The sequence below is a fragment of the Grus americana genome, chromosome 3, assembly GCF_028858705.1.
Source record: "Grus americana isolate bGruAme1 chromosome 3, bGruAme1.mat, whole genome shotgun sequence".
In the NCBI taxonomy this organism is placed as follows: Eukaryota; Metazoa; Chordata; class Aves; order Gruiformes; family Gruidae; genus Grus; species Grus americana.
The window spans coordinates 125959665-125974131 of record NC_072854.1 but is presented as its reverse complement, the minus strand read 5'-3'; the positions used below and the strand labels follow the sequence as shown (position 1 = coordinate 125974131).

The following is a 14467-nucleotide window of genomic DNA, read 5'->3' as shown; positions in this document are numbered from 1 at the left end:
AACTAGGGAGCTACAGAGCAGTCACCAGCTGGTATCTTGGAGCTGAAAGTCACGGAGCAGAAAATGGAAACAAAAAAAGCCTTATAGCTGCTCCGATGGACTTTCCCTCCTCTGCAAAGAAACATCTTGCAAATAAGAGATGAAGGAAGCCAGCTATCTCCTCTTGTACCATTCTGTGCTCCTGGAGCTTCAGGAGTAGTATTTCAGAATAGGTGACAGACAGATGTAGAAATATAAATGAGACTGAAGGAGGAAGAAAGATTGCTCCTGGTAGTCTCTTCTGAAAACTGGTTGGAACAGTCCTGGGCAGCCTGCTCTAGGTGACCCTGCTGGAACAGAGGGCTTGGGCAAGATAACCTCCAGTGGTCCCTTCCAGCCTCAACTGTTCTGTGTCTGTGAGCTGGTTCTGGTAAAACCCATAGACTTATGACTATAAACAAAAAGCCCATATTTTTTGAGCAGTTTGGGTGAAAAGCCCTTTCCCTCTGAATAATTTGGGTTTCATTATTGCATGAGATGTGACTCAAAATTCATTTCAGTATTCATTCATGAAAACTTCCAGGAAAAGCAGTATTTTTTTTTAATTAAGAAAGGAAACAAAAAAGCCCACTCTATTAAAAAAGAAGTTAACAGCAAAAAAAACCCAAAACAAAACAAACCCCACCAAACCCAAAACCCAAAAAAACAACCAACTCACAAGCACAGTTCCCTTCCTCTCTGACTTTTTCATTTTATTAAAAATGTAATTTGAAGAGAGAATTATCTTTGGTCTTTTTTTTTTTTTTGTAAATGTAGAGCCCATGTAAGAGTTGCATCCCGATAATCCGTTGTTAAGCCTTTCCAATATAAGGGCCAACCTGTATCCTTGGAATTTATTATAGGGTCAGTCGCATATAGTTTATATTTGATCATATTGCATAACACATGCACAATTATACAAATGCTGTTTTAATGATTGCACTGTGTCTGCAGGCTACTGTATTGGAAATTTGCTGCCAAATTGTCCCTTGGTGTGAAGGCAGTGAAGGTTCACTAGACACCTTACATCAATGGAGGGTGTGGATTTTCTTTTAATGAATTCGAAGGCTGAGAATTTAAAATGCAAGCTGCGTTCCTTTCTAGAGTAATTTTATGTTCTCACATTAAAAAAACCAACCCAAAACCATAAGGATATTTTTTCAAGCTCTTTAGCTTGTAAGTAGAGACCACAGGTTGATACTGTTTTTCCTTTCAAAATGTAATACTGAATAATAATGAAAGAGTATACAAAAATCTGTCTTTAACACAATATTGATATGCCACTTACGTTTCAGGGTAATTACAGTAATTTGGTTGTTACTCTATATGGTGTCACGAATTAGTGGCTAGAAAACATTATGATGCTGTGGGAATGATTCAAGGGCTTTTCATCAGGCTTCATGGTGAACTGGCTTCTCGATCTTGCTGGCTGTTACCTCTGCTGACAATCCAGCAATCACTGAATTATTTTGCTTTTTCTCTTTGTTGGTGTTCCTTACTCCATTTAGTGCAACAATATTTATGTTCTTCCCAGTCACTTGTGTACAGCATATATGTAAACAGCGATGCAGCTACATTGACAGGAGTGGATGGTGGAGCCATTAAGGGATTTCATTTTAGTATAAAGTCAGAAACAACATATCAATATTTACATGACAACAAGAGACTTGTATTAATTAACTTCTGACACCTGCAAGGCTGTTGATAATGAGAAATGTAGCTGGGTTAATCAAGATGACATTTGATCATTTCTGTGAAATCTCACATCTGTGATACCCCTGGAGAAACCATGATTTCTAACCCCTGTGTTTCTTCTTGCCCTGCACATTGCATCTGCATTCTTTTCTGCTAACAGAGAAGCAGATTTTCAGATAACAGATTTTCAAAAATACTTTTGACTAAATTACTTTAAACCTTTGAGGTAATTTAATAGGAAAAAAAAGCAAGCTCATTACAGTATGAAGAAATGCTTATGTCAGTGAATGTAGCTTAGATGGCTTTCCCAAGGTAAAGTTCAGAGAGAGGAGTGAAGAATTCTGTTGTGCTGGGTTTTCTGGAGTGTGTTTTTTCTTCCTCCCAGAGCTCAAACTTTGACTTCGTTGTGGTACTAGAGCTTTCAAGTACAAGAGAGTCCTGGCCTGATGTGTTTTCTGCGGCAGCAATATCTACACCTCAAGAGTTTATTAGTTAAAACTTTTTTTCAGGTTTTGTTTTTGAATATAAAAACAAACTGTGAAGATATCTGTAAAATTAGAGGTGTGACAATTTAAGGAATGGCAGATATACTGAAAATATGTTCAGGAGCTCAACATAGAGCAGCTGACACTTTGCTTTACTAATTTTGGTGGTTATTCGGAGTAGTATGTAGGACTCACTAGTATTTCAATGTTTCTTTTCCAATTTGATGATTAAAATAATTTTAGTCCATAACATTAAATGTAACTTTTATGATGCATTATCAGATAATGTCTTGCTCTGAATACCCTCACCATCCATTGATTCTAAAGAAAATAATCCATCACCACACAGATTTAGGAACTTCTTTGCCCAGAGTGTGTCACAGCTGCTGGAATCGCGATTGTCTTCTGTCAAGCAACATCACGATGTTATAAAAGTTCATAGTTGGTTTTGACATGCTCGTGTCGGGCATCAGTAGACTTCTAGAGAACTCTTGTGTGTTGCTGTGTACAACTGCTAAGATCCATTTTAAAATAACGGTTAGGTAATTGAAATCAAACGTAATGATCATATACGTTCCAAATCGGCTTTGGTCATTTTTGTTGTGGTTTCTTAATATTTTAAGTATCCACTCTGGGTTTGGCCCTGGCCAGGGGATTGAATAGCAAAAAAAACCCAAAAAAACCCCAAAACAAAAAACCAGTATTTAAATGAACTCCCTAACATGTAGATGCTTGCTTTAATTGGCTTAAGTACTTCACCAGAGATGCTGTATGTATATATGCTGTGTGTGTATACATATATATGTAAAAGTGTGTCTATATATAGTATCATGTATGTATGTATGTATCATGGCAGTCAGTGTTTAAATATTGATTCATCAGATAGCTACAAGTAATTTCATCCTATATGTTTACCCACAAAAATATTATTACTCAGGTTGGAATAAACTAGACGAGAATGTTACTATAATGTTACTGAGGATGGTAGGATCATCTGTCCTACAGACTTAAACCTGGTTTCTCTTACTTAGATTGTAAAGTGCCTTTCCTTTTCACAGAGCCCTTTTATTCCTTTTGACACTGCTGATGTCTAAAAGCTTACCGCTGCCAGTGGTCACTACGACTGTGTGGTTCAATGAGTGTCTCTTTTTTTGGCTAAAAAAATCTTGCATGCACACACACACAAAATTGCAATGGTTGACAGAGTGCTTTGAAGCAGTTACTTCAGCATCCAAGTAAAGCAGCAGAGGAGAGAAATTCTTATATCAGAGGAAGAGGAGGAAATAGACAAACTGGCAAAGATTGATGAAAGAGCAACCACCTTTTATAAGAAGTAAAATGGGGTTTAGAGAGCTCGTTAGGTTTAGCAGCTGAGAAGGGAATTTAAATCCCTGTTACTTGTCCTTGCTTGCACCAGTAAGTAAAAGTTCTGGTTTGATTAGGATTTATTTTGGATTTCAGTTTTTAGAACTAGTCCGAGAATAAAGAATGTTCCCTCATCCTTGAGATTGTCAGAAAAATAAGTTAGCAACAGGCACAATGCTTAAAATGCCAGTCAATACACTGACGACTCATTTTTCTTTTCAGATAGAGTCAAAATTTTGTACGTACAATACATGAGTTAGGAATTGCTTCCAGACTGTCTTGTTCAACTTTTATTTTACAACCAATTCCCCGATTATTTTTTTTTGCCTTAAAATCAAATAGCCTAATGAAGTTCTAGCCAAGTAACTACAGGAGGGTCTATTTTAACTGTGGTTATTAAAAATAAAATAAACCTTTCAACAGAGGTAGTCTGGCACATTCCGTTATTGCTGTGATTCTGAGGGTTAAGCACACATTTTTAAGCCTGATGCATTTATTCTTTTTCATTACTCAGATGAAGATAAAAGCAACGAAACTAGTCAAGTAACAGAGACTGTTTCATCTCGGAACTTTGAAGGTGTTCATGACCAGGATGCAGCTGTGCAGGTAATACTGCTGTACACAGCAATGCTGATAACTTTAATGTAAAGCAAAGGCGGAGGCTACTAGGACAAGCAATGCTTACTATTTCCACTCCTGCACTGTCCTCTGCATGGGCCCATGCTTAGATCTGCTGTCATGCATAGATCAGAAGCTGTTCTGCCTGGGATCTGGATGGAGGTCGCTGTAGTTACTCATCGGGTGAGTTTCCCATCCAGTTCCACATGAACTGCCAGACAGCACGGGGCTGGGAATAAAGTAGCACTGAGAGGAGAGAAAGGATGGGGACCTGTTTGTGCAGGTCTGCTGCCGAGTGAAGGTGTGTGAAGCACAGCTTTGAGTGGGCTCCTGCAGGTGTGGAGAGAGCGTTCCTGTAACAGCGCAAGAGTTGTCTTACTCTGAAGATCTGTGAGTCCTGAGATTTTGACTTGACTATGTTACTGAGCTAAAAATGAACTTCTGTGTTTGTCAAAACGTGCCACACGTCCCTGTGCGTCTGCTTGGAATGCTGTATGATAGGAACGATGCAAGACCTTTTAATTAACACATGAAAATATTTTCTGAAATGTTGTAAGTGATCACTTGTCTATTACTGTTGCAGAAAGATGGAGTCATTACCATTTCCCATGCGCAACTGCTGTTAGATGATGTCGGAGCCAAAGATTTCAAAGCATCAGCGACACTGCTCCTCAAGACCGAAGAAGAAGATGCTTTTCGTCCCGTGTACAGAGGAGCTTCAAATGCTTTCTGTATCCGTCTATTTTGTATTGATGAGAAGCATGAAACTCGGTAAGTACAAAAGAATAGTTACTGCTTTCCCAATCTTAATAACAATTTTCAATATTGCATTTTTAGGACAAATCTAAAAGTGACAGCACCTGCTGCAGTTAGGTTGGATTTTTTCCTGACTTTTTTCCCCATTTCTTTCTTGCCCTCTGATCATAAGTGAGCCCTGCTCTTGTTTATAGATCCTAGAAAGAAAGATAAAACATGTAGATACTTTCAAAAAGTAGACAGAAGCACACCCAAGATACTCTAGAGAGACAAGGTATCAGCAGAAGGACTTTATAGATGATGAGTTTGACAACTGTAGTACCATTTGAAAAAACATATTTTTACTCATAGTAGTAGTCACTGGTGACTGACAACTTGTGAGCTTACCTGGCTTAAAGGAAATTTAGGAATAAACTCCATTAAGAAGAAGAATCAGAACTCCTTGAAAACTAATGCCATTTATTAAGCTGCTTCTTTATTAAGGAAGGGACCTACCCAAAGGGATTAAACACTGAATCTGCTACAAATGCAAATATCCTAAGTTACCAAAGCAAAGCAAACACATCGCCTTCTTGGTACATATTTGCTGAGTAACATAGCTTGAATTTGTTATGAAGAGAGAACTGCAGTGCTACAAGTCTGCCGTGTACTTAGAAACACTGATCAACATACATGCAATAGAACAGTCACACTGCAGAGTGTCCATTCCAGAAAAGTTAATTTATGGACAATCTAGTCTAAAATAAAATTCAAACACGGTAATTATTCCAGAATAAAATAACTTTATTTTAAAATAATAGTGAGGTGAGGGGCTTGCTCCGGAATGACTCCATTACACTGAAATAGCAATTCAAAGCAGTGTTCTATACCTATGTCGGGAAAGAATCTCTCTGTGGACTAGTTGAGTTCTCTGCTCATAGTATCCTGCTTAGGATAAGGATCTGTCACTTCTTTGCCCCCTTCTGACATTCTGTTGGTTGTATGCACCATTGTTGTTTCTGTTCAAGGTATTTTCACCGTGTTTATCGTTCAACACTGCAGTCCCATTCTTTTTTCCCTGGAGACATCTCTGGAACAGCTTGGATTCCAAGATGGGTATCTGTGGGGAAGATAGCATTCCTGAGATTAACCCATGCAAGATCCAGTTCTCAGACCTGAGGAATCTGTAGATATTGGTGTTTTCAAATATTTTGCTTGTATGCTTCCCTAGCTTGCATTTGCTTGATCCACCTGTTTATGAAAGAAACATTAGAAAAGTGAGTATGTTGAAAAGATGGCATGAGGAAATCCTGACTGTATCTCAGAATCTTGTCCTGAAGGAGTTACTGCTGACCCTGTGCAGCATGAATCCAGAAATAGTAGTTTGGTTGAAGTGTAGGTATGATTGCATCTTAGCCCTTGAGGGAAGTTTACTACTAGGGAATTTGTGTTACCCAGGAAAGTTGATAAATGTTTCCATCTCTTAAATCTAGAGCTGCTGTGTGGCTCGTTAGTGCATTGCAAGTGAAATGGAAGGAACTAAATTGCTAGTTTATCTGCAGATATTTGATACCTTTTTAAGCCCCCTGAAAAATGTCCTACCTCCATTCTTGTGTTCCTTACTGCCAAGAAGATACCGGATACCAGAGAATAGAAAACTGCATTGCAATAGCATTTTCCTTTCCCCCATTTAGCTATTCTATTAATGAGTCATAATTATGTATTATATAGGTGAATATATAATAGCCCAACCCAGATCTGTATGTACAGCTGCTTTAAGTTTTCAATCATAGATATTTTAATTAGAAATTATTTATCTTTTCAGTAATATTATTGGTGAAGTAATTAAAGGGAACTTAATTACAGGTCCAGAAGGAGGAGAGGTTTTATCAATATTTTTAGATAATATATATCCATATTTCTTCAAAAGACACATTTTGTACGGTGCAAAAATATTTATAAAGCTTCAACATAACTCTCTTGATGGGTTTAGAGCTCTTTGATATCCTTACACATAGGAGAAACAGGAAGAGTTTGTTAGATCTCATGTCTCTTTAAACTCAAATGTCACATTTCACTGTCACCATGAAAAAGAGTGAAATTACTCCAAACCAGTAGGTGGGAAGTGGAAAGTAGTAAAGTGTTCAAAAACAATTTCAAAGTATTGATGTTCCTGTTAGTCTGATAGAGTACATCGGATAGGCTTACCAAGTAGCTAGTGACAGAACTCGTACTGGATGAAAATGTTGTGGAACATAGCAACAACTGTTTGTAACCTCCATTAATGTTTGCTATATACTAATGCTGCTCTGACAGTCCGTGAATGACTGCTGAAAAATGTTGGGAGTCAACAACGCGAGAGTCAATCTTTTTTCCCTTGCAGTGAAGAGCCTCGTGTTTTGATGTTTCAGACATTCAGGTTTATTCTTGTTCATAGTGATGCTTTAAGCACGAAGTCAACAACTGATGTGCAGCATGCAACATCTGCGGCTTATTGATGACAGCAAGACTGTCTGATTAGCGCTGTGAATAAATGCTCCTTGCACTTACGGGGATGTAAATATTGAAATGTGTAGGATCTGTCTGGTATGCACTTTAACAATGTTTACTCTTGGTTGCAGATCACTGGATTTTTTGCATTATGTTTTCAAGCTTTTTCCAGTAAGTATAATTAAAGTTTTAGAGTTTGTGTGTGTGCGTGTGCATGATGAGGCAGTAGTGCAGCTGTCAGCTGGAGTATTTAGATGTGATGCCTGAGTCGGAGACTCACAGGAGTATGCTGTGGCTAGTTACACGGGGCTGAGGTACCCTGAGGAGTTTGACTCCTCTCCTTGGCTGCTTTTGGACTTTGTGTATTGCGTACACGAGTCCTTTGTGTTCTGTAGGGACTCTTCTGAGATGCAGATTTAGAACGCATATGTTTCAAAATCTCTTAAATCATTTATAGATCCAGACTGTACCTAAATTAAAAACAAGATCAGGGAAAATACATCAAAGTAGATGGAGTTAAAGCCTAGAAAACAGCAGTATTAAGGAAATCCGTAGTATTTACCTATAGCCTAAGCAGTGGCACTGAAGAATTATGTTTAGGGCAAAGCTAATGTGTGACAAATAAGGATGTGAATGTACAGTGCCGTAGCTATTTCACACTAACGCCCTGTGTGATCAGTCTTTTTACCTGAGGTAACAAAGTCCACTTTCTGAGACATTCTTAACGCATACTACAGTGTGTTGTAAATTCACACTACAAATTACTGCATGGTAGCATCCCTTAGAGACAGGTCCTGGTGACCAGAGATACAGACTTGGCTCTAAATATCAGCATGTTCAGAAATGCTGCTTACCACCAAAGAAAGTTCCCAGAGAAAGTGAACACAGAAAACATTTCAAATCTCTAAGTAATTTATCCTTCCAACAATGCACCTGTCACTCCTTGAAACAAAATGTCACAATGGAATCACCAGGTGTAGTAAGAAAAATTAGTCACATAGTGCACTTACAGAGAAGAAAAGGAGTGTGATTCAAATAATATCTTTGTACTGAAAAAATGCCATAGAATAATCAGCCAGAGTAAACCAATTAAACATCTTCCAGATCTGTGCTACTTGGTAGTCTCTCAGCATGCATTGTGCTGCAGGAAGCGTCTGTCTAAATAGTTAAGAGTTCTCCAACTCCCCTTGTAGTGTGAGATGTGCAGTGAGATGATCCTAAAACGTGTATTGAGTAAAAAAGGATGGGAGAGACTCTGGTGGAAGGGAGTGCTTGAGCAGTTTGAATGGATGAAGTTATTTGTGGCATGCAGTTTTATCTCCAGAGAATGCTCTCTCACCTGAGAGTGTTCAGTGGAGATTGCTGCATTCCTGTGCACCTCTGCAGCCCTTACAAGTCTCTGAACAATCACTTTGCCAATACAGCATGTCTTTGTATGCATGCGCAGCGTGTCTTTGTATGCATGCACACCCTGTCTACTGTGCTTGCAGTGCAAATCAATCTGTGGGTGCACCCCGGCTGTTTGTTCAGGATTTTAGGACAAGCTGCTCTAGTTGATGGTCACACTCACCTGCAAGCATGCAAAAGATCCCAGACAGGCATACATTGTCCTGAAATTCCACTGCAGAAGAATAGTAAGGTAGAAAAAAGGACTTTTTAAGGGAAAATGTTAGCCCTAAAGGTGTGGGCATAGAGATAACATTCCTACTAGACAGTTGGACTGGATGGTCATGGTAGGTCTCTTCCACCTGAAATATTCTGTTCTGCTGAGGAAGAAAAGAGGAAGGAGGTGGGGATGTAAAAAAAGGACCGTTAGGGAATATCAGGATATTAACTAATAAGTCTTTATATTGGGAGCTGAAAGACCCGTTTCTGTGAGCCGACTTCATGTTGAGCTCATCAGTTCCTTTGTGCTGCCCAGGCATCAAGCCATCTGGGTCGAGCAATACTTGGAGTGTATGTATGTTGTAAGCACTGCATTCAGTTTGTTTTCTTTCTGTCTCCTCTAGTCAGAAGCTTTTGTGTAAAGCTTACATTGAGAGCACTAAGAGCCTTTATTGTCTGCAAAACTTTTTCAGGACAAAGACTTCTGTGTCATCCTCGTGCCACATCACATACCAGAGTTCCACCTGATCCAGAGTTTTGTTCGGGCTGTCCCTTTCTGTACTTCCAAACTTGGTCACGAGCTGTATGTGTTTCACCGCGCGGGGCTGCTCAAGTGAGTCATGTGCCTCGTGACAGCAAATGATGTACTCTGAACTGCTTTTATGGAGTATACGTGCATCATTCTACCTAGCACCACATGGCTGTTCCTTTGCTGTCTTGGACCAAGCTGGTATTCTGCATGACATGGAACAGCATCTTGCAGAAATGGTAGCTTGAGTCCCCAAAACGGTATGTTTGCATAGTCCAGGACTGTGCCTGGAGCAATTAAGAGCAGAGCTGAATAACTTAGTCTTTAGCAGCGTTACTGCAGCTGTATTGCTTCCTGTTCTGGAGTGAATCCTAAGCCTACTCGGATGTATCTCCGCACAGCACTGTACTAGACAGTGTAGAAATAACCTTATATTTTCAGTGAAATAAAGTGGTTAGTGACGTGATTTTTAATGAAACAAAAAATGAGATAAAAATGTAAAAGCAAGCAGTCTTCTGACTGCCAGCATTTATATATAGTTTCCTTTGAGTAAAACCAAAGTGCAATGAGAGGATTCATTTAAAATCTGTATATACAGTACTAACTTATTGAAGATGAACATTGGTACAGACAAGTACCTTCTTCAAGTTACCTCGCTGTGCACCAAGGCCAATAGAGACATGGTGCAGTGTTTGGCCCTTTGGACTTGGGCCTGGTTATGTCATATTGATACTTCAAAGCCTGCCGTAGATTTAATTCTTGGAAACATGGTATAACTCTTAAGAGAAACTCAGTAGTGCATTTCTGGTACATGCATAGCACAGCAGTAACCTCATTGTTGAGTATCTATTTTATATAATTTATCTCTAATTTTTTGTGTTGAATCATCTATTTCAGTTTCTGTGATACTCCAAACACTTCTGTAGTCTGAAATACTGGTGAACTGGGACACAAAACCTCTCTTGCTATGACTTCTGTTATGTGCTATCTGTTTTCCAATGCTTTGTTTGTATAACAAGCCTTTACTGGCCCAAGCACCATGCTTAAATTGTGGCACAGAGATTTTCCTTTTTTTGTCTTAATGTAGCTAAATACTGCCTGGTTTCAGAGAAATACTTGTGTTTTAATTGCATACTTAATCACCTTTGGTGGTATACAAATAGCTCATGCAGGAACTGGCCAACTACTCTTGGACCTGTGCAGAAGCTTTTTACCATGGGATGAAATCGGGCTTCTGTGTACTATGTAAGAATCCAGCTGGCTGAAGAGAAAGCCACTGGAGTAATTCCTGTTAATCTCAGTCACAGCTGTTCAGTAATCCACCAGTAGGATTGGTAGTCATACGTCCTCTTGTGATTTTGGTCAAAATTAAACTTGTTATCAAGGTTTTCTAAAAACCCCTTACAATTCTGATTAAATTGTGCATATTCCAAATGATACCAACCCTTCCATGAAAACAGAATAGGGTTGTTAGTAGCATTTTCCAGCCCCCCCTGCAGCTGTGCAGGAAAGTAAGGAAAAAAATAGCCTTGCATTGAGGTTCAGGATCAGAAAAGCGATGGAAGAAGCCAGATGAAGCTTTTGGAAAGTTTCTGAAGAACAAAAAAGCTCTGTGCACAACAGCAGATACTCTCTTAGATAAAACAAAATATGAAAAAGTAAAAGATCAATACCTTGTACTTGCACCAAGGGCTTTCAAAAGGCATGTGAGTGAAAAGGAAGTCACAGAAAATGGATTAAAAGAAAAACGGGGTAAGAAGATGGGAATATGAAGACATGAAAGGGCAAAATCAGAAGAGGCAAGGCACAAAATGAGATACCGATTAGTAAAGGTTGTAAAAGGAATAAAAAAAAAAGTGTTAAGTACACAAAAAAGCAAGAGTACAGCAAATGGAAGTGTAGGTCTGCTACTTAACACTGAAAGAGAAAAAACCCCAGATGACAAGGCATAGGCTGAAATGCTTAATGGATACTTTCCCTCAATTTTCACTAAAAAGCATAATAATAATAATAATAATAGTGTCCTGGTCTCTGAGCAGTCAAAGAAATTGGGCATCTAGAATGAGTTAATTCATTGCTGGAAGAGAAATGAGGACAGACCTTAGATAGTCTTCCCTACTATTTCATAATCACAGTGGATCTGGTGGTTTTGGTTTTGTTTCTTTTTAAAAGTTTAAATTTTTTTGCATGTAGTGGTTTTCGTCATATTAAAAATGTAGTTCATTATTGGCACATGGGCGGGAGGAAAAACTCACATGCTGGGCTCAGTGGAGTGGCTGGAAGATAGCACACTCATGGGTTGCAGAGTGAACCATGTTGCTGGTCTTGCTGACCATCGTCCTCGTCACTTGTTTGATCTTGCAATTAACTGTCTCTGGAAATGTGTTAACAAATGTGCAAACTAAGCTGATGCTTACTTAGAAGTTCAGGATTAGTTTGTGATTTAGTAATCAAATGTATGCTTTTGAGCACTCAAGTAATCAAGTTGAAGATGATCAATGAGATTGAGCTGTGAAATTTCCCATAACATATCAGAAATTTTTGTTTGGTTGTAGGCTTATTTTTTTAAGATACTAGTGCTTTTCATTAAAACCACATTCCACAAAATCAATCTCAATGTGACTGTGACTTAGACTGAAGAATAGCACATGCAAGTTTAAACTGAAAACAAGAACACCCGGAATGGAAATTACACTATATGAATCGCAAGTTTTTTAACTGTGGGTGAAATAACTTAATTTCCAAGAATTAAGTTGTAGTTCAGTTCCTTGAACAGCACTCTAAGTGCTCATTATATGAGCCTCGTTTAACTGGGAAGGGTCGATGCCTTTAACAGACCACATAGGAGAGCTCCTCAGCTGCTATAGACTGTGACTGTCATAATTAGTGGGTGGGAAGATGTTTTCTAACAGACTGTGTAAACTAGAGAAGTGCCAGGATATTCCTGAGTTGTCTTAAGTAGATGTGTGAACTCTTATGTTATCGTGCAATAAGTTAATATATGCATTTGGAAAAATCAGTTACGTAGCAATCAATTTCACATTTGAAAAGATGCGTTCAGTGCTTGGGGAAGGGTCTTAAGTATGGGACTTGTCTTTAATTTGTCACAGAGGGAAGTTTCAGTCTCTTTTTCCTTTTTTTTTTTTTATAGGTCGTTTAGTGTACGAAGGGCAACAACCAATGACCTGCTTGGTGTCAAAATGCTCATTAAAACCCTTAGCTTGAATGAAAGTATATTGAATGACTTGAAGATATTTACTCAGGCTCGCAGGGATCCAGTGAGTATTTGTTGCAAATATACTTATGAGAGAATGGATACAATCCAGTAAAAACATCCAGAAATCGCTCTCAACTAGTACGCTGTTTATATAGTATATAGGTACTCAAGTCAGTACCAACAGTCGGTATAGGCTGTATTCAGCCTGACTTGACGGCTAATTTAACCGATGGCCCATACCAACTACCCTCTTCTTTAAAGACTCTTCGAACGCAGGGATGGTAGCAGACTGGATGTGTTTTTTTTGGCCACCCACAGCCCGATTCGCATTGTTGTTTTTTCTTGCATGCACATCTGGTTGTGGGATGAACACGTACTTGTGTTTTGTCACATCGTGGGGGCCTCTTTCTCCTTCCCATAACGTGGCCAGACATATGTCCATCGGGCAGTAGGGAACATCTGTGTTTTTGTTGTGTGATGGAAACTGCTGCATAGACAAAAAAACCAAGCACTATCATTACCAATCATGCAGCTGTAGGGAAATCCATTTTATACAACTATTGATGGAGAATATCTGTTTCAATTAATATTCTTTCCTAAGATCGGAACTTAACCCAGGACCAAATTAGTGGCTGAGCTTATAGCATTCCTGTAGCAGCTATATCCTAACTGAAAATTTAGTTTGGTAAAGTCCTGCGTGGTCAAGAGTCAAGCCATATACACTGTTTAAACATTATGTCTTGAGTTAAGAAAGAGTGGTTAAATTGGGGTACTGTGTAGAATGTATACTGGGAGGAACGTATTTAACTGTGATTGTGTGGTGAAATACAGAGTTACGATTAAAAAGAAAGATTACTAATGAAATAGGAAACATGCACATGTTGCTTTTGCCTTGCAGGATGGGATTCCAGTACAGGCTTTCATAGCAGAAGTTTTGGATCAAATAGTTGGCGTTTCTGTCATTAGAGATGAAATGGTAAATTCTATTTCTGTATTGTATGAAAACTGTAACGCTTGGCCCTTGATGCTAAAGGCTGTTCTGTGTTTGCCGCTATACGCATACCTAACAGAACGTATATGTAAAAGATACCACGTCTGTATAAACTTTTTTCTCTGTCCTGACTATATAGACTGTATTATTTCCCTTCTTACAGATGATGATTGATACACAGATGGAAAAAAATAATCATCGTGTTATTTGCAAGAAGCTACTGATGCTTTCTGAAAGTATGCCTCTTGCACCTCTTTTTGGTTCTTCGGCATGAAGCCGTTCTGCCTCTACATATGTTTATAATCACCTATTTTGCCCCCCAGTTTCCAAAGTCAGTCAGTGGTTTTGCCACCTGTACTGCAAAGAGTAGTAGTTGTCCATCTAGATTTGCTTTCTTGACTTTTTTTCTCTGACAGTAGATTCTGAGTGATTATGAATCAGACACTTAACTTCAAAACAAATAAAAAAGCATATGCTCTAATGGAGTACAAAAAAAAAGACAATGTGGCACATTATTCTTGAAAAGTAAACGTTCTTTAAGGCTTGCTTTTGTGGCATTCTGCTATGGCTGAAAAGGCAGATTTTTGGATTGTTCAGCAGCTGGGATGCTCAGTTTTTAAAATAGTCACTTCTATTTTCAAAAATAGCTTTTAATTAAGAGCATTGAGACGAGAGGATACAGCAATTTCTCTTGAGTGTATAAATGTGCAAATATCTCA

General features: G+C 38.6%; 1 protein-coding gene across 4 annotated transcripts in view; it reads left to right on the top strand.

Annotated features, from left to right (window-relative positions):
* Window positions 1-14467, top strand: part of CFAP61 (cilia and flagella associated protein 61) — a 113431-nt gene that overhangs the window by 15565 nt on the left and 83399 nt on the right. For all 4 annotated transcript variants that reach the window (XM_054821614.1, XM_054821613.1, XM_054821612.1 and 1 more), the window contains exons 8-13: window positions 4078-4169; window positions 4765-4952; window positions 7538-7577; window positions 9485-9624; window positions 12692-12818; window positions 13656-13733. In XM_054821614.1, the coding sequence (XP_054677589.1) occupies window positions 4078-4169; window positions 4765-4952; window positions 7538-7577; window positions 9485-9624; window positions 12692-12818; window positions 13656-13733 (665 nt within the window). The remainder of the gene's footprint in view (window positions 1-4077; window positions 4170-4764; window positions 4953-7537; window positions 7578-9484; window positions 9625-12691; window positions 12819-13655; window positions 13734-14467) is intronic.